This window comes from Canis aureus, chromosome 8 (assembly GCF_053574225.1).
Source record: "Canis aureus isolate CA01 chromosome 8, VMU_Caureus_v.1.0, whole genome shotgun sequence".
Taxonomy (NCBI): domain Eukaryota; kingdom Metazoa; phylum Chordata; class Mammalia; order Carnivora; family Canidae; genus Canis; species Canis aureus.
Genome location: NC_135618.1, coordinates 1,737,893 through 1,758,811, shown reverse-complemented (window position 1 = coordinate 1,758,811; position 20,919 = coordinate 1,737,893). Strand labels below are relative to the sequence as shown.

The window sequence follows — 20,919 nt, the reverse complement described above, 5'->3', positions numbered from 1 at the left end:
TTACAATAGCAAGTAAATGAATTTTGCCAACAACCTTGGTGAACCTGAAATTAGATTCTTCTTTACCTGAGCCTCCAGATAAGAATGTCTTGACTGATACCTTGATTGCAGCTCAGTGACTCTGAGGCAGGGAACTATGCTACAGCAGGCCCAGGTTCCTGACCCACGGAACTGAGAGATAATATATATGTGTTGTTTGCCACTAGACTAATGGTAATTTCTTACATAGCATTAGAAAACACACAGAGATTATGATATCTAGACTTGGATCTCTGCTGTACTAAGTTCCTGAAAAGGTGGAGTGGCTTAGGAACCATCTGATAGTCAAGAGACTGAACAATGGTTGGGAGGACATCACAGAGAAATCTGAGATTCCCTGTTAAGATTGAAAGCAAAAACCTAAACTTTGAGTAGCCTGCTGGGGAGAGCTCAAAAGGAAATGAGGAATGGGTTCTTGAAAATTTCCTCAACCTGATGAATGACATGAATGAAAAAAACAATAAGTAACAACCATACAGAATAGTGAAAGTCTGAATGGTTTCTTCCTAAGTTTGGGAACAAGGCAATGTCTCTTTTAACCTCTTTTATTCAACATTGTACAGGAGGTCCTATCTAGGGGACAATAAAGAAAGAAAAAGAAATAAATAAAAGGCACACAAATTGAAAATGATGAAAAAAAAAAAACCCTATTTACATTCACAGGCGACTTGATAGTCTGCATAGGAAATCACCCCAAATCTATAAAATATCTACTAAAATAAGTTAATTTAGTGAGGTTGCAGGATATAAGGTCCATAAAGAAAAATCTATTATAATTCTATGTATTAATAACAACAAACAACTGAGTAACAGAATAATCTTTCACAATTGTCCAAAAAACATGATATACTTAGAATAAGATGAATGAAACATATACAAGATTCATATGCTGAAATCTACAAAGCACTGATAAAATAATTTTTAAAAAATCTAAGCAACTCTAGAGATATACTATTCTCAGCAACAGGAATATTCAATATTTTTGAGATGCTAATTCTGCCCACATTGCTTTATAGATTCAATGTAATCTCTATTAAAATTCCAGAAGGATTTCATATTTTTGTAGACATTAGCAAGCTGATTATAAAATTTATATGGAAAAGTAAAAGTTATAGATAGCCTAAGTAATTTTGATAAAAATGAGTAAAGTTGAAGGACTCACATCCCTTGATTGTATGAATTACCATAAAGCTATAGTAATTAAGATAGTATGAAGTGATATAAGAACAGGCATATAGATGAATGTACAAATGGAGAATTCAGAAATAGATCCAAACACATATGATCAATTGATTTACAAAAAACAGTACTCAAGTAATTTTATGAAGAAAGGACAATATTTTTCAACAAATGGTAATGGAATAAATGGATATCCATATGCAAAAAAACACGTCAGTGAGCGAGCATGGGGAGGGGTAGGGGGAGAAGGACAAGCAGACTCTGAGCTGAGCATGGAGCCTGACATAGGTTTGATCCCACCACCCTGAGATCATGATTTGAGCCAAAATCAAAAAAAGCTTGACATTCAACCAACTGAGCCATTCAGGCACCCCTAAAAATCAGCCTTAAATAGATCATAGACTTAAGTGTAAAGCCTAACCCACAAAAATTCCAGAGGAAAGCATAGGAAAAAGTCTTTAAGACTATGAATTTAGCAAAGCTCACTTATACAGGAAGAAGCATAAACCAGTAAAATAATTTATGAACAGCCCTTGGCCAAAATTAAAATCTTCTCCTTGGAAGTCACTATTTAGAAATGAAAAGATAAGTCATGGAATAGGAGTAATTATTTGCATACAAATAAAGGGCTTTCAGCCAGAATATATAAAGAATCCTTATAATTCAATAATAAGACAGGACAATAAAAACGAACAAGAGATGTGGGGCACCTGGGTGGCACAGTTGGTTAGGCATCTGAGTCTTAGTTTCATCTCTGGTAGTGATCTTAGGGTCATGAGATGAGCCCTGCATCAGCCTCCATGCTCAGCGCAGAGTCTGCTTGAGACTCTCCCTTTCCCTCTGCCCCTCCCTCCAAGCACTCTTTCTCTCTCTAAGAGAAATAAATAAATCTTTTAAAAGAAATGAACAAGAGATTTAAACTCTTACTGAAGAAACAATACAAATTGTGAATACATACATGAAAATAAAAACATGTTACCCGGACATTAAAAATGTAAATTTAAACTACAGTGAAATACCACGATGAAGTACGACTTCTGCTAGTGTAGGTAAAAGTAGAAAAAAGTAAAAAACAGATAACACCAAAATCTGACAAAGATGAGAAACAACAGAAACTCTAATAAAATTGCTGATAGGAAAGGCAATGGGATATAGCTCTTTTGGAAAATGGTTTGGAAATTTCTTATAAAGTTAAACATAAATGTACAGTACTACCCAACATACCACTTCTACATGTCTACCCAACAGAAAACATATGCTGAAACAAACATCCTAAATGTCTATCAGTTGGTGAATACATAAATAAATTGTGGTATTTCCATACAATGGAGTATGATCTAGAAATAAAAAGGAATGTAATACTGAATCTTGAACCAATGTGGATAAATCTCAAAATCACTCTTTTAAGTAAAAGAGGTCAGACACAAAAGTATGGTATCACTTATATAGCATTTTGGAAAAGGCAAAACCATGGATGTAGAAACCAGAGAAGTGGATGATTGAGCCAAGGGAACTTTTTGGAATGATGGAAATCATCCATATCTTATCATGGTGGTAGTGCACCACTGTATATATTTGTCAAAATTCACTGAGCCATACACCTAAACAGGTAAATTTTACTGTATGTAAATTATATCTTAAAAAAACTTTAAAACTAGTACACTACTTAAATTGACTTCTGTGTACTTTATGAATTCCCAAACTACTTAATGACTTCAGGGTTAGGCATTTTTTCATGAAATAAGTCATACTCAATCATCTTTTAAAAAGCTAAATGTATGGAAGGAATTCAGAGACTGCGAATAAAAGTACAGTTTTGAAGCTTTCTTAAAGAGATAAATTATCATCTGATTTCCATTCCCAAAGACCTTATCATGATTTCTAAATAAGATGAGCTCTTAGGATTAAAGAACTAGAAGTCAAAACCATTTATCATCTGCCCTGGATTATTATGACTCCAGTCAAGGACATGGCTGTAGTCTTGATGAGAAAAGTTCGTAATGTCTATTCCTTGTTGAGAGAGTTGCATTCTGGTGTAAGAGTTTCAGGAAATACTTTCACAGTTTTCTTTTTTCTTCCATATTCTACTTTTGAGATAGAAAAGTTGTTCTCTTTCAAACACATTTATTGATGTTCCACACTTTCTATTAAAGGCCTTAAGTTATTTTACAAATCATTCACTGTAAAGATCTCCATCTAAACTTCAATCTCCTTTTATATTCTGTTCCTAATCTCACGTACAGCTTCTTCTCATGATCCATAGAGAAACCATCCTCATTAATCCCTCTTCTCAGTTGTATTGATGAAAAATTTCCCTACAAACTCCCTTTAATAAACTTCCTTTGTTCCTCTAAAAAGCACTCCACTCATTAAATGCCCAACCGGTGGGCTTCTGTTTCTCCCAGTCTCCCCAATTTCATATAAACAGAGGACTTAAGGTTTTTCTCAAATCCTACTGTCAGTTTTGTATAATTATAATGTTAGTCTTACTGAAACTCATTATCTGCATCCCAGTAGTACTGATTTGTTTCAACCTCTTCCAGATATTGCTGCTACTGTCTTTCCAGGTTCTACGTCCATCTCTACTGTTAAATGACCTTAACGCTGAGATTCATGATTTATCCAATCCATTCATTCCATGGTTTCTTGACCTATTTGATTGCATAGTACACATTATCCCTATGACATAACCATAATTTGCCAACACTGACACATGCTGGGTCTCGTCTTCCCATGGCATTTCTCTACTAACAGATCAGAAGCCACAAATACCCCATTTCTGATCACAGCATCTTTACCATCTAAGTATTCCATTCTATTATCCTCATAAAATTATCTTTTTGCTCTTCCTTATACAAAAAAAAACAAAAACAACAATGACAATAAAAACCCAATAGTCCCATTTTCTGGTCATACTGAATTTATTTTTTAGCTAGAACGACACGATCAGCTATTTTAATATCTCAAACTCTTGTACTCTCTTGAACTTTCATTAGATCCTTGATGTTAATTTTCCACTGTGATCATAACTAATAACTGTTTCTTTTCAGTGCTCTTTCATGGGATGTTGCCTGAGAGCCACAGGAATATGATGACATAGCTTACTTCAAAGTAATGCCATTTTGTGCCAGTTAGGCCTTCCACATTATTCAGCAATACTTTTGATCATCTTTTGCTAAATTGTTCTGATTTGATTATTTTCCTCATCCTTCTATTAAATTGAATTTTAAATGCAGCTTTAAGAATTCATTTATTGTGTGAATTTCCTTTATCTGGGTATATCACTATCTAATGGAAACATAAATATAAATAAAATGTAATTATTCATACTCACTTAGAAATGGGATTGACACTGGCTTCAATAATTGTTAAACACTTACAGCACTTAATGTTTTCTGGAAATTCTTGTACACCTAAAATGTAAAAAAATAAAAAATAAAAAAAAAGCATATGAAACTGTCCCAGCAAAAAATCTTAAAGTTCTAATATTAAGAATAATTAAAACTATGAATTAATACACAGTGTAGATAGAGTATCAATACAGCATCAGGATAATAATTTAAGTAAGTTTAATAATGTAATAATATATTAGTGTTACATAATATATACAAACATTTTAAAAATAAAATTTAAATATTTTATCAGAGTAACAGTAAGAAATTGGATATAAAGTTGAGGACAATTGTACATTTGGTATAAGATAGATCTTGGCTCTATACTACCTTAAAGCAATAAAAATAATTGGGTATTTGGTCATTAAGTGCTGCTACTGGGGCAAGGGATTATCAGCAGATATAAAGAAAATGGAACATAAAATCTTTGTTTCTTTTATTTTATAAGATAGGAAGACTGAACATATGCATGTGAAAAATATCTAAGGATATATCACAAAAGCGGTTGATATTCCCAAATTAATGTGGGTCTCTAACAAATTTTATGCAATTCTTCCTCGCTGGCAGCACAGAGTGTAGTTCTGCATCTGCCTGAGAAGATGAAGAGGAACAGCTCCTCCTTGGGCCCCCTCTGAAGTCTCTGAAATAGCCAGCCTGGCTCATCACCCTTGGAGAACTGCTCATATGCTGTCAAAGTTGTGCTGTAGGCTATCTGACAGAAAAACGGGTGTTTCTACAAAACTCAAAATCAGGTACAAATCTAACCCATAAATGTGAGGGTCAGAGAAATAAAAGATGTGGAGGATAGTTCAACTGATACAAATGAATCAAATCTAGTAGACCCTCTCCAAGTTAGAAAGGAATCCCATGGTCCCATTGGCCTAGACCACCATGTCCACAGACCTTTGAAGCCCAGTGAAGCAGCAGGTCAGTCAAACCAAGGCAGGTCATTTATTCACTGCAAATTAAGGGCACAAAAGTGGGTATGGGGATGTCTTTCATGCTTTCTCTCTCTACGTGAAATTTCATCAGAAACTATGCTGTCCTAAAGTTACTGCTGAAGTATTTTGGCTTCTTCATAAGAAGCAAAGCAAGCCTAAGAGCTGCATTAGGTACAAACTGAATGAGAAAAGCCAATTCTCTTTTTTGGAAAGGCTATAACATCTACAGCTGCCCTCATTAACTAGACCTTAATAAAATGGCAAAGAAGTCGATAAGTCAGTCCTTGAGATGTTCTCAACATTTTCCCTTAGTATTTATATTTACTTCGGATATCAGCAACCAACAGAGAATAAGGCTTCTTTCACCCCTTTAGCTTTTTCTGTCTGGTCATCAATTTGGACTCATTACATCCTCGTGTACCTGGTGCCTTATCTCTACAGGTGCTTGCCTTGGGATGAATTTTCCTTAAATTATATGTAAACCAAGACATGGAAACAGGAGAAAAAATTTTAAAATGATTTTAAGAGTAACACTGTAATTCTTTACCTTCTACCGAAAATGGAATTCCCTGTTGTGGTGAGAATACTACTAAATTATCTGTTTAAAAACTTTTATTATGTTGTTTGCAGTTCAAATGTAAAGTTATTCAAAGTAGAGTCTATAAAATTAAGATGGAATCCTAACTTCATCAATTACTGGCTGGGTAACCCTATGCAAGTCATTTAAATGTTCAATGTCTTAGTTTCATCCTTAGAAAATTGGTGATTCTATGAATGGTTTCAAGGAGAGTTGTGTTGAGGATAGAGAGATAAAGCAGATAAAGTAATTGCCATGAAGTGTTGCATAAATGTTACCTATAATTATTAGAAACACAGTTGACCCTTGAACAACGTGGATTTGAATCGCAAGGGGTCCACTTATACCTGGATTTTTTCTTTTCAATAAATATATACAGTGATGGTGCATGGTGGTTCAGACGGTTAAGCGTCTGCCTTCAGTTCAGGTCATGATCTCAGGGCCCTAGGATCAAACCCTAGATTGGGCTCCATGCTCCATGGGGAGCCTGCTTCTCCCTCTCCCTCTGCCTGCCACTCCCCCTGCTTGTGCTCACGCTCTTCTCAGTCAAATAAATAAAAATAAATAAATAAATAAATAAATAAATAAATAAATAAATAAATCTTTAAAGGAAAAATACATGCAGTACTGTAAATGTATTTTATTTCTGCACATTTCTTTTCTCTAGTTTACTTGGTTGTAAGAATACCTTTAATGTGCAAAATAGGTGTTAACCAGCTGTGTGTTATTGATAAGACTTCTGGTCAACAGTAGGTTATTAGTAGTTAAGTTTCAACAGAGTATAAAGTTATATGTGGATTTTCAACTGTGCAGGGGATTGCAGCCATAACCCTCCTGTTATTCAAGGGTCAACAGTAAATAGAAACAGACTGTCTCAGTCAAGAAAGGAGTCAAATATCAAAATGAGCTGGCTTGAGGTAATACATTTATAATATTTATCCACCTAAGAGAACAAAGCAAATCAATAGGAATTAGTGTGCTGAAAGAATATTCCAATATCCAATCAATATGGTTTCTGAGATAAATGTTCTAAAAGGTTTCCAGGGGAACTTTACCATATATACTGCAGTTCAAACTCTATAGAGTTTTGAAAAAGTTCTAGAGCATATCTTTAATTCATAGTTCAGTGAAAACATGAAGACTTAGTTTAGCAAAGAGTGAAAAGTACTCATTGGAAGCATGACTAAATCTCAGTGTTGTCACTTAACTAGCCAATAATCTTAAATAATATAATATTTGAGCACCGCTTATTCATTTCCTATCTAATTCACAGGGTTGATCTGAGTATTAGATGGTAGGAAGGTAAAATAATTAGTATACTGTATGGCACTTAACAAGCACCTAATATAAAAATCTATGTATTAATAAGAGTTAAGGTAACCTACTCTGCTCTATGCCACTGTGTAAAATAATTTGCTTAATAATCTTGTGAGGAAGATATATTAGGCAATATTATTTTCATTTTACAAATGAAGAACCATACATTAACAAAGATGAGGTGACTTATTTAAATACCTAATGGGTGTTTATAGATGAGAATGGATATAGGTGGGAATTAATTCAATTTTTTAACAACATATCCTTTATTCCTTTTTACTTCATTATGTTACGTCTTATTAAAATTATGTTAGATTTGATTATAGAATCCACACCTTTATCAACCAGTCTTTGTGACTGATCTGTCTGGTCATCTGAAACACAGTGTTCTCAATAGGAAAAAGATTTTATTTGTGTGACACAAACACACGCGTGCACACATACACACAAACACACACAGTCTCTGCATGAACTTTGTTTTGATCTTCAAATGTATTCATCCAGAAACAGAGGGACACATACCCTTCACTTTTAATAATATATCTATTTTAACCATTTTTACTTGTGATAACTGTAGGAAATGGGGTCAAGCATTTGTAGACCATTACAATTCAAGTTCTATTTCCTGTTTTTCAGTTGAGACAGCACATAAAATTTCTAATACAGATCCATAAGGAACTCTCTTCTAAGGGTATTGAGAGTTCACTTTTGGGAATCTGTGGAGATTCAGGTTCATTATATTTAGACTAGACACAAACCTAGGCTGAAAAACCAATGACAACTCTACTTTAAAATAATTATATGGCAAAATATAATCAAAATAATGTACTTAGTTTTAAAAATGGGCACTGTTTCTTTAGTTGTAAAAAAAATGGGCTATTTTTCTATTCACAAATAGCTGATGCTACCAATAAATGTTTACCTTACAAATTAAGACACTATGGTAATATTTTCCCAATATGTTCATTTCAGCAACTATACCACAAAAATCTATTTTGAATATGTTCACAGAAATACTGTTCAATGAGAAATGACATTTCTGCATCCTGAACTTAAAACCGAAACAAAACTTTTAATGTAATGGAATTAATCAAAGTTGTATTAACAGAATACTAATACCTTATAGTATAAAAGATATAATTGACTACTTTTTCTGATTGTTTTTTTTTTTGCCCTTCCTTTTTCAAGAGAAGTTAGATTGAAAAAGTTTCTGCTCAACTTTCAATTATTCAAGAAGTTACCCATTTTGTGGATTATTCATTCTTGTTCTCTTTCCTACTTCCTCTATTTGACCATTTCACATCTCAGTCATTCTTGCAGAGGATGTAAAGAAGGGAAAGAGGAGTATTCTGAAATCAATCAGATATGGACCTTTCCTGCCTAGCATGGGATAAGTTAAAAAGTCATGGCTGAACTTAGGTTTTAGTATATCTGGTTGGTTTTATTTGGACTATCTTATCTAGTACAAATGCAGATAACTAAGTCTTGACAAGATAATCTTAAACTTGTAAATATAATATAGATTTCAACTTTATTTAGTTATAAAAATTATTTTTTAAGAGCAAAACTAAATTGTCATTAAAATCTTGTGCTAGACTAAGTTGGTTTTAAGTCGATATTAAAGTACAAAAGCAGATGTTTTTTTCCCATCCAATAGATAACTATGGAGTCTAAATGTAGCATACAATTTTGTCATTATCAAACATAGCCTAATAATAGTAATAGCAACATTGATCCTTATGATCATAAATGGAAGTTCAACATGCCTATAATACATTTATAAAACAAATAAACTTATTTTTAACTCTTACTTTCTGAATATATTTATTTAATATTATAATTTTTACCTGTCTTCATCCACTGTCTCACCTAAATCCTCAGTCTGAATATCATCCATACAAATACATTTAAATTCCATCATCTGTCTGAAAATTTATTCACTATTTTAGTCTAAGTGACTCTCTCCTCTTAACACCTAGCATTCTAGATTATACTATGTCTGAAATTAAATAACACTAAAAAATAATGAGACATAGTACTTGCTTATAAGTTGAGGAGTCACTGCTTTACTATCTTATTGTATACAGTTTTCTGATATTTGAGTCACTAACTATAATTATAAGGTCCCTGTGAGAAAAAGGTGATTCATGTATTTGGAGAATATTTGAGTACCTACTCTGTTAGGAATTTTGCTAAATATCGGGGACACAGCATGAAAAAGATGGATACATTCTCCTCATTTGTGAGCTTGTATTCTAGCAGAGGAATGTGTACAATTAAACAGAGATAATTAATATAACTATAAATATATAAAATTACATAGTATCTTAGCAATAAGAAGTACAATGGGAAAAGATTTGAGCAGAATAAGGAAAGATCAGAAATACTGGGGATGTTAAAGTTAACTAGGGTGATTAGGGTAAGCCTCATTATTGATTAGGAAGATGGCATTTGAGCAAGGACTTGAAGAAGGTGAGAGAGATAGAGATACAGATGTCTGGATATCTGAACAGGAAGAAAGAACATTTCAGGCACAGGCAGTAGATAGTGAGATGGTATAAGGCCTGAGTATAAGGTCTGGTGAATTTTAGAAATAGTAAGGAGTCCAGAATGGCTAAAACACATGTAGGAAGAGAAAAGTAGCAAAAAATTAAGTCAGAGAGGTAATAGGGGTGTGTATGTAGGGGGTAAGATCAGGGTATCTACTCATATGGGGCTTCTTAAGCCATTGCAAGGACTTTGGTACTTACTCTAAATGAAATAAAGAAACATTGAAGGACATAAGTGTAATTTGGTCTGATTTATAATTTAAGAGGATCTCTCTTTTTTTTTTTTTTTTTTTTAAGAGGATCACTCTTAAAGGTCCCTGAGTAGGGTAGCCTTTCTAGGAGGAAGGCCAACTGGGCCTGTTGTAAGTAAAACATTAAAAGAGTCTTACTTCTGGGTAAGAGCAGAAGGAATGAGAAGTGAATGGGATATGGATGTATGTTGAATGTAAGACCAATAGGATTTCCTGATAAATTAGATCTGGAGTATGAAAGGAAAAAGGGAATCGAAGATGACTCTAGGCTTTTTGGCCCAAACAACTTGAATGAAGGGGTTGCCTTTAACTTAGATGGGAAAAAGCAGTATGTGAAATAGGCATTGAAGAGAAGATCAAGAATTCACTTTTGGATATGTATAATTTGAGATGTCCGTTAGACTTCTAAGAGGACATGTCAGGTAGGTATTTGTTTATGAACCTAGAGTTTAGGAAAGAGGCCTAGACTATAGGTTAGAATATTGGGGATTCATTATTATATAGATAGTATTTAAACTGTTAGACAAAATGTGAACACCAATGATGTAAGATAATGAAGAAAAGAGGACCAAGAACTGAACTACAAGGGACTCCAAAAGGAGGATAGGGAGAAAAGGAAGAATCAGACTAAACAAGATCAATTGGACAGATGGGACAAAAAATAAGTGAGTATTGACTCCTAAAATCCAAATGAAGTCCCATCAAGTGCCCCTCACTTGATGGGATGAGCACTGGGTGTTATTCTATATGTTGGCAAATTGAACACCAGTAGAAAACAAATTTATAAAAAAAAATGAAGGAAATGTGTTAAGTAGTAGGAAGAAGGACTCGGTTGTTTGAAATGATGCTGATAGGTTCAGTGAAACGATGGTCAAAAACTGCCTGTGGATTTAGTAATGAGGATATTGGGGTGACTTTGACTGGAATGATTTTGGAGGAGTAGTGGGCTTGAAATGTGGAGTGGCTTAAGAGAGGATGAGAGGAAATAAGTTGTAGATAGAGAATATAGACATTCTCACCTAGAGCTTTTGCTACAAGGGAGAGGAGGACATTCAGGGACGAGGAACCAAGGAGTTTTCTTTAGGATAGAAAAAATAACAGTATGTGCGTATACTGATTAGAGTCAACAAGCAGAAAAGAAAATCTTAATGATGTAACAGAAAGCAAGGAGAATTGCTGGACTGATATCCAGGGGTAGGCAAGAGCCCAGCTTATTCAGTGGAGAGTCTGGCTTCAGAGAGGAACAGGAACAGTTGATCTGTACTAACAGGCAGGCATTGGAGAATATGGGTGCAGACTCTTGTAGATGGGTAGATATTATGCCAAGTGTCTGGGAAGTTATAATCTGAGAGCTTTAATTTTTTCAGCGGAGAAGAATCAGTAGCCACTATGGTGGGAGAGAAAGTGGGAGAGTTTGAAGGCAGAGGAGAGCAAATGAAATAATCACCAGATGAGGAGAGTCCATGGACTAAGGAAGGATAATATGGCTTTTGGAAAGGGTTAAGGCTGCACGTCAGAATTTTTACTGTGAATTTAAAGTGATATCGGTCAGTGTGATTGAATGATTTTTCCAGATCCTTTTAGAGATAGGTAGAGAGTTGGAGTCTGTGAGGTTTATCGTTTTATTGAGGAAGCACAGTGATGTGAGAGGAGAAAGGGTGTCAAGGGGTGTCATGTGATGAGTGACCACAGAATTCAAGCCATGCAAAGAGGGCAAAAGAAAACAGACAAAAAAGGCAAGGTTGGAAGGAAACGTCAGAATATTAGTAGGTTGGTGGTTCTGATAGGGCGAAAGATGATTGGAGTTGTATGAGGCGATCTGAAAAGAGGACGGAGTCAGAAATGAGATTCATCAGTCAACATTCAGTTTCTTGATGTTCTTGACAGTACCTCGATCAGACCTAGTTCCTGAAAACTCAGGAAGTGTTTATTAAATTGGGTCTAATTATATTTTCACATCAATACCTTGAAGCAATGGACTAAAATATGGAAATACTTGATATTAGTACAGAGGCTTAAGATTCAAAGGTCAAACATAACATAAAAGACTTCCTAAAAAATATCAAATTTTGAATGAATTAGTGTTCTCTCAAGTGCATTAAAATATATCTTTATAATGTATAAATTTTGTATGAATCAGTACATATGATAATAGTTATGGATAGTGCATGTTGGCAAGCTTGTTCTCTGAATTTCACAGATATCATCAGTCGGCATGGTTGACTCTGTGACATAAAATTCCATGTGCTTATAGAAGAAAACAACAAAATATCATATCTTGTATAAAATAAAGGAGGACCTATTATTGATGAGATTTTAGTATTTTCATCTAATATTTTAATTGTGATGCGGACTTTTATAATGTTTTTCTCAATTTTGAGAGAGCAGGCAGGCTATTTGTTTATCTAGTAAACTGGATTAGATTTAGGAGCAGAAAAAAATGGAATTTATGAAGGAAATGTTATAAGCACTTTGCTTTATTTCATCTTCACAACGATTTTTTAAAGTGGTTTACTACTCCCATGTGACTAATGGGGAAACTGAGTCCCAGAGGCTAGCCAGGATATGAAACCAGGTCAACCTTATTCCAAATACTATCAAATCTTACCTATGCTAAGCTGCCTCCATCAAATCCATGATTTAAACTCTTTTGAGGAGTAAGTCTTAGGGACCCAAGACTGGCAATGTGGCATTCACAGCAGAGCCTCGGTCAAATGCAAACAACTCCAACTCTCTGAAACTCTGCGTTTAGTGCACACTTAAGATTGACTATGTCGCATTTGTACCTGGGGCACTGTAAGCTGCATTTGTTCTGTAATTATCTTCAGTCAAATTTCAGATGGTATCAACATTCTGAAACTTTGACAGTAGTGGTCAGGAATAAAGCTCCTTATTTCTGAATTTAATATATCGGCAACAAGTGCTATAAGCCTCGTTCTGAATGTTTGTATTCTTTATATGCTGTTCAACTGATATTTATTACAAGGAATGAATAGAAAGGGGGCTGTTCAAAACAGGCAATGTGTCAGTATGAATGAATTATAACTGATAGTCTGGTAATAGAAGGGGAGATGGGAAAAACTACAAAGTTAATAACAGAACTCTTCAAGTTTTTCATTCTTATCTTGTGTAGAGGGTAAGCAGCTGCACATACTAAAAAAAGTTCAGTAAGACAGCCCATGATGAACTCGAGTCAATCTGGAAAAGTTCAATCGCATTAATGACACCAATTTAAAGAAGATAATGAAACATTCTTGGAAAAATTTCCAACCGGAATGATTAAAATAAAATATTTTGATAAATATAAAGAGATTGTAATTTTATCTTGGAAAATTAGTTTGTGTATAAACCTATATTTCCGAAAGATTTTGGTAAATGAGGCAATACTCCACTGAGTAGGAAGTAATGATTATAGGGAGATTTCAGAAGGAGCAATCTGTTGTACATGAGAAAGCAAAAACATTCAGCAATTAGGTTGGTAAATTTGGGAGAAACTGTGCAGGTTGGTTACATCTTAAAGGAAAGAGAGAGAAAAAACAAGAAGAGGGGATAGACTGGAATGGTTTGCTTTACCTCTAACCACTCTAGTGAAGAGAATCAAGAGCTCAGTAGGAACGTAAGCCAGGAGAACCAAGGCTCTCCTGCCAGACTGCCTAGTTCAGTGGCGTTATAAAGAGAAAAGCCAAATGCAGGTAAGGTAATCGATAATCTGATACAGTGATGCAATTGATTGTGCCGAAGGGTCGTGTCTGGCAAGAATTCCGAGAAGCCTTTGTGACCTTGGCCAACAATGAGCTGATTGCCAGAGGAATAAATCTGACTTAGACAAAACCAGTTAAAAAGTGATACTTGGTTGTCTCTCTCCCTTTCTCTCTCTACTTCAAAAACAAGCATATTGAAAAACAAACATATATAATAGTGAAATGAGCTGTCTAATAATCTCACTGCATATTTGGCCGATGAATTTTTCCCTGATTGTCAATCAGCCACTTTACTGAGCACCTGCTGTGCCTGCATGTTGACAGTGGCTAGTGAGGACCTGGAGACAGCGTAGGGTACAGCACTTCTTGTTCTTAAGCAGTTTATAGTGAAGCTGGGAGGGAGTGCAGAGTGGTAGAGAGGGGGCTTGTGCGCTTCATCACCAGTTCCATTTTGTTCTCTTACACTTTTCCAGGATTTACAGACACAGAGGATAGGTTGATTACTCTGACTACTCAGAAAAGGCTCTGCTGTGACTCAAGGAAAGGTTATCAGTTTAGGTGACAGGGCTCAGAACAGACTTCAGAAGGGTGATGGTGTAAGGGCAGCTCTTTTTACAAAAATATGTATTTTGAACCGCACTGTGAACTCCATCCCCTGTGGAGTAAGTGCTAGTGATACACATAAGCATTGCTTATTGATTTTATTTCCTGATGAAGACATCAAAAAAAAAAAAAAAAGTTGAAAGTCCTGGCATCAGGCTGAGAAGATGGCAAGAGGCAGACCTGGTACTTGTTGTCATCACATTCTTTAACGGAAATATGGGGAGTCAATCTTCAGATTGTTTTGACACTGTCATCTTAGGTAGAAGTGGACTCTAGAGAGGAAAGGTAGTCTTATAATAAGGGAGGGGTTAGTGATTTTCAGACAAATAGCAATTCCAAGGGTTGTAAGGGAGCCATTCAATAAGGCCAAATACTAAGCTTTACTCTAAATAAATGGTCTAATGATTTGCCAGACACCAAAAAGAATATTTATTGTTAATTGAGAACAACCGCATGGTAACATTTTCTCCCCAATTCACATAAGGCACTCCGAAATAGATTCCCCCAAGAACTATATACATATTGCTAGAGTCTCTGTTTCTCTTATGCTTAAATTTTTACAGATTCTTATCATTTAATTGGTTACTCATATCCTCTTTTCCTAGCATGGTTGAAAAAAACTCCTTTTCCTCATTGAAAGTTGAGAATATTATTTGTCTTCGGTGTTTTGCATGCATTTGGGGGAAGGGTGGAATAATTGGCAAGTTAGTAAAACACATAATAACGCCTTCCACTCTGACTGCCTTTCATTTTAACTAACAATAGTGATTTCGCCCACTATGATGTGGTCGAATCTATTCTTACACAGAAATAAGTTTTAGAGGATGAGAGAAAAATCACTTAATTGCTGCAGAATTAAGACGGACTTTCACGTTAATTCATTTTCATTAAAGTCCTTAAATTATAGTATCAGTCTTTCTGAAGCTATGACAAATCAACAATCAGACTTAAAACTGAACCACTGCCCAATTAAACCTCATCATTCATTGTCTCGCTTTATCGTATAAAACAATTTACTCTCTTATGACCATGTATCAGCTCTACAGACAGGCGTAGGCTATTTATTCAGAGCTCACAATATCATAAAATGCATTTATCTCTGATAGACATAGGATTTTTATTTTACTATTGAATTAAGGTCTGAGAAATAAATAATAAAATATCTGCTGGCATGGAAAGTGATGCATTTACCCATGGAGGGCTGCATGTAATCTTGGTAACAGAAAGGCTTACGAGAAGAAGGTTGATTTACATGCAGCATGGATGTTTATCTACTTGCCTCCTCTCTCTCTCTCTCTCTCTCACTCTCTGTCTCTCCCTCTCTCTCTCTCTCTATATATATAGATAGATAGATACACATACCTTATGTAACTATATATTATAGTATTAGTAGATCCTTAATGCGTGCTCAATAAACAGACTATATGTTTTTATTACAAGCAGAAGGAAATATTTTAAAAATTGATGGTATACTTGGCCATAATGTGAAAGTCAATAAATAATGAGAAATCAGTATCATCCAGACCATGTAATCTCAATATAATTCAATAAAAATAATGTGATGACTGAAAAAGCTCCAAATATATTAAAGTACTAAAAACAAGTGAGTAAACCCTAAGAAAGTAGAAGGAGCATAATAAAAATTGTTGCAGTAGGAAGTAGAAAGGTAAAAATTAACAATGGAAAATAAACCACCCAGTCAATAGAGAGACTAACAAGCCAAAAAGTATTATTGGAAAGATTAGTAAAGTAGAAAAACTTCTGGCAGGATGGATGATAAAAAAAAGAAGGAAAAGACAGATGGCATGAGTAAACAATATTAGAGACAGAAAGGAAGACATAGGCACAGATATAGTAGAGATCTGTAAAGTGCATAGGAGAAGCCTACGGGCAATGCTTGCCAATAAAACTGAATACCTAAATGATGGAATAGGTGATTTCCTAGGAAAGTATAACTTTTGCAAAAGTGATGCAAAAGATATGAAGTATAGTATAAAATGGGAAAGAAAAAACTGTCATATGCAGATAATTTAATTTTATACATAAAAATTCAAAAGAATCTAGTGGTCATGTATTCAGCACCATGGCTCAAAGTAAGATCAAGATACCAAAATTAGTAATGTTTCCATATAACATCAATGAAAAATTTTTTAAAAGTCCTTAAAAAATGAGCACAATATAAAACTAATAACTTAAACTGCTTACTAATAACGCTAATAAAATGTGTACAAGTCTCTTGAAGAAAATCACAAAACCTTATCAAAAGACACAAAATAAGACCTAAATAAAGGTAAACAGCATATTAATAGATAAGCATATTAATAAATTATGCTTATATAATAAGCATATTAATAGATTACAATACTTACTATCACAAACATCAATTTTTCCCAAATTAATGTTTAAATCCAAGCTAATTTTAAAAATGACAATAGATCATTTACAAACCACAACAAGTTACAACTAAGATTCACATGAAAGAACTGAATACCAAGAACAGCAAGATAATCATGAGAAAGAAAAGAAATGGGGTCTTGTATTATCAAATACTGAAACTAAGTATTAAGTTATAGTGATTACAAAAATGTGATACTGGCCCAGGAACAGGGAGATGAGCCAATAAGGCAGAACAGAGTTTGGAAAAACATCTTTTGTATGTAAAAGAGTTTGAATTAAAAATTAATGAGGAAACAAGGGATGATTTCATAAATGTTGCTGGAACAATTAATCATCTATTCATATGGAAAAAGTAAATTTTGATCACATATAACACAGGGAAATAAGTTGGAAATGAATTAAAGGCCAAAATGTGAAAAGAAAAACTAATAGCTTTGGAAGAAAATACAGAAAAATATCTTTATGATATTAAAGTAGGAAAGAAGTTTTTACATAAGCTGTGAAAATGCATACCATAAAGGGAAGAGTGAAAAATTTTATTACATTAGAATTAGCAACTTCTCCATGACAAATGGCATCCTAAGCAAAGTGAAAAGACAAGCCACAACTGGGGAGATAATATTTGTGACCCATTTTAACCAACAAGGGACAAGTGTTCACATAAATAGATCTTTCAAATCACCAAGAAGCTAACGGACAAACAAGAAGAGAAATAAAATGGGCCAAAATAAATATGGGCCAAAACAGACAATTTGTAAAGAAAGATTCTATATTTGCTAATGAAAAGAAATTAAAAAATGCCAATCTCACTAGTTATTAGGCAAAAATAAATTAAAATATCAGCCTACCCTTGATCCATCTTGTTGGCCAAAACTTAAAATATCTAATAATCCCAAATGTTGGCAAGAACATGAACAGTGGGAATATTGGTACTTTAGCTGGTATAATTACATGCACATTGACTTTTTCTTTTTCTTCTTTTTTTAGAAAAAGAGAAAGCATGAGTAGTGTGTGCGTGGGACGGAGGGAGGCACACAGAAGAGGGAGAGAGAGAACCTTAAGCAGGCTCCATGCCTAGCCCAGAGCCCAGGGCCCAGAGCCCAGTGCAGGGCTCAGTCTCAGGACCTGAGATCATGACCTGAGACAAAATCAAGAGTTAGAGGCTTAATTGACTGAGCCACCCAGGTGCCCCTGCACATAGATCTCTTGCAAATAAATTTCAGACACATATGTGGAATGCAAAACTTGCAGACATTCAACGAAAAAATCCATTCTTTCCTCCAACTCCCACATGCATTCAACCACCAAGTCTTGCCAAATTACCTTCTACATGTGTGTCATATCTCTTTCCTTCTCACCATTCCCATCATTACGAACTTAACTTAGTCCCTTTGTCTCCTTCCTGGACGACCTGGATAGCCTCCTAATTGGTCTCCCTGTTCCCTCTATTCCACTATTCCCATCACCGTTGCCAAACTCATCCTTCACAAAGTAGCACTAGTGTTAGCTTCTAAGTTGCAGAAATGGCGAGGTTATTCTTCTACTTATGCTACTTCAATTGATGTAGAAAGAGTGTAAACTCCTTAAAAGAGCAATGGAAACCCCGTGGTGCAGGTCAGGGGAGGTGATGAGTTTGGTTTTAAGTAACATTATGTTTGGGGTGTTTGTGAAATACATAGTTATGTACAGCATGCAGTTGGCTATACCCATCTGAAGCTCAGGGGAGAGTCAAAGCTTGACGTGAAGTAGTCATTACCCCAAAGACCAAGGATATTCAGTATGTTATTATATGGCAGTTTAGTGCTGATTTTTGTAGTCACTCATTATGTATTGCAGTGTCATTTCCATTTTTTTCCAGCACTCAGTTTTAATAGTTCCCTAGTATAATAGGTAGAGACCTTATTCTACGTAGGTTCCTAGCGGAATGTAATATAAACATACAAATATAAGGGCGCTTGGGGGGCTCAGTCAGCTAAATGTCTGCCTTCAGCTCAGGTCATGATCTCAGGGTCCTGAGATCGAGCCCCACGTCAGGCTCCCTGCTGCTCAGTGGGGATCTGCTTCTCCCTCTTCCTCTGTCCCTTCCTCCTGCTTGTGATTTCTCTCTCTCTCTCTGACAAACATTATATGTTCTCATTCATTTGGGGAATATAAATAATAGTGAAAGGGAATATAAGGGAAGGGAGAAGAAATGAGTGGGAAATATCAGAAAGGGAGACAGCACATGAAGACTCCTAACTCTGGGAAACGAACTAGAGGTGGTGGAAGGGGAGGAGGGCGGGGGGTGGGGGTGACTGGGTGGCGGGCACTGAGGGGGGCACTTGACGGGATGAGCACTGGGTGTTATTCTGTATGTTGGCAAATTGAACACCAATAAAAATAAATTTATTATAAACAAATAATAATAATCAAATAATCTAAAAATACAAATATATATTTGTTAAAAGAATGCTTATTTATCTGTCAAATATTTATTTTTTAAAATATTTTATTTATTCATGAGAGACACAGAGAGAGGCAGAGACACAGGCAGAGGGAGGAGCAGACTCCTCACAGGGAACCCATGTGGGACTCGATCCCAGGACCCTGGCTCACACCCTGAGCCAAAGGCAGATGCTCAACCGTGAGACACCCAGGTGTCCCTATCTGCCAAATATTTATTGAGCACCTGCCATGGATGCTGCCTTTTGTTTTAGTGGCTCCAAATAGAGAAACAATAGTGCCTGATTTCAGGAGTTTAATAATCTGACCAAATATAGAGGGATATACAGAAATTAAAATTAAAAGTGAGGTATAAAATTTATATTTTATAAAATATAAAATTATTACAGAGGAAGAAACAATTCTCTTTGTTTATAAGGGATCAGGAATATTTCTCAGGATAAATGTCTTTTGAAGGTGATAAAGACTTGGTTGAGGAGGTACAGCAGTGAAGAAAAAGGGATATTTTGGGCAAGAAAAAAAATGGTATTGTTCCTTATGTTACAAGTAATCAGCCTGGTGCACTTGGGAACAACAATTTGGTATTACCTGACCATGAAATGGAAGGGGATCCGGGTCAGTTGGAATTGCAGATCAAGCTCGTCACACAAATTGTGTAGATAGCTTTTCTGTACACTACAGTTCACTTAAATAAAGCTTTTAACATAAAAGAGTATCTTTGAATTACGGAGGGAAAATGATGAATCAGGATGTCAGGTGGCAAGCGGATATGGAGAGTGAAGATTGGGGGGCACATGGACAATCAAGATCAGGTTTAATCTCAGCCTCCAAGTGAATTAGTGTCATTATAAAAGTCACTTGTCAACTTCAAGCACATTCCAAGCACTTTTTAGCTAGATTGACTGGTATTTGAGTGAGTCCTTGCCTCAAAATTAAGCATTCCACTGTCGATACCTAGATGCCAATACACATTATATTGTCTCATGCCTGGACGCCTCCATCAGGACTATTCCCACCTTGTCACCTCTGATGCTGACACTGCACTTACTTTCCCCCTATCTACTCTTTCTTCCCTCGTCAGGTTCCCAGAGGGTGTATTTTACTCCTTAAGCAACCGGCTAGGCCTGCCGCAGAATTCAGGGGCGGATTTTTTGGGGTATAATTTTGTGAAAGGACTGATAGGACAAAATCGTTTACTGATTACGACTTCTGTCAATGGCTGATACATCATCGTGTTCATCAAACCTTTTGCCCCCATACTAACTTTGCAGATTGTTTCGCAATGTCTACTATGTCTTTTTGCATAGATATTTCCAGAACACAGAGATCATGAGCACAAGCAAAAACTCCCTAAATAATATTCACAAGGAGTTCCAACGATGCTCACAGACTTTTCTGAATCAAAGCAGTGTAACTTGAAATTCATGTCCTGACAACAAAAATGCATCCTCTTGATGCAGGAGGACCACTAGGAGATCATTATAAAATGACACGTTTCTTAGAAGTTTCATGTTTATATTTGGGGATGATT

At 35.3% G+C, this 20,919-nt stretch overlaps 1 protein-coding gene across 10 annotated transcripts in view; it reads right to left on the bottom strand.

The window, feature by feature from the left end:
* The window catches only part of LRRC7 (leucine rich repeat containing 7), a 495,471-nt gene that overhangs the window by 244,718 nt on the left and 229,834 nt on the right, over positions 1 to 20,919 (bottom strand). For all 10 annotated transcript variants that reach the window (XR_013384059.1, XM_077904997.1, XM_077904996.1 and 7 more), the window contains one exon: positions 4,553 to 4,631. Coding sequence is in view for 9 of the 10 variants with exons in the window: in XM_077904997.1 (XP_077761123.1) it covers positions 4,553 to 4,631 (79 nt within the window). In the remaining variant the exon portion in view is untranslated. The remainder of the gene's footprint in view (positions 1 to 4,552; positions 4,632 to 20,919) is intronic.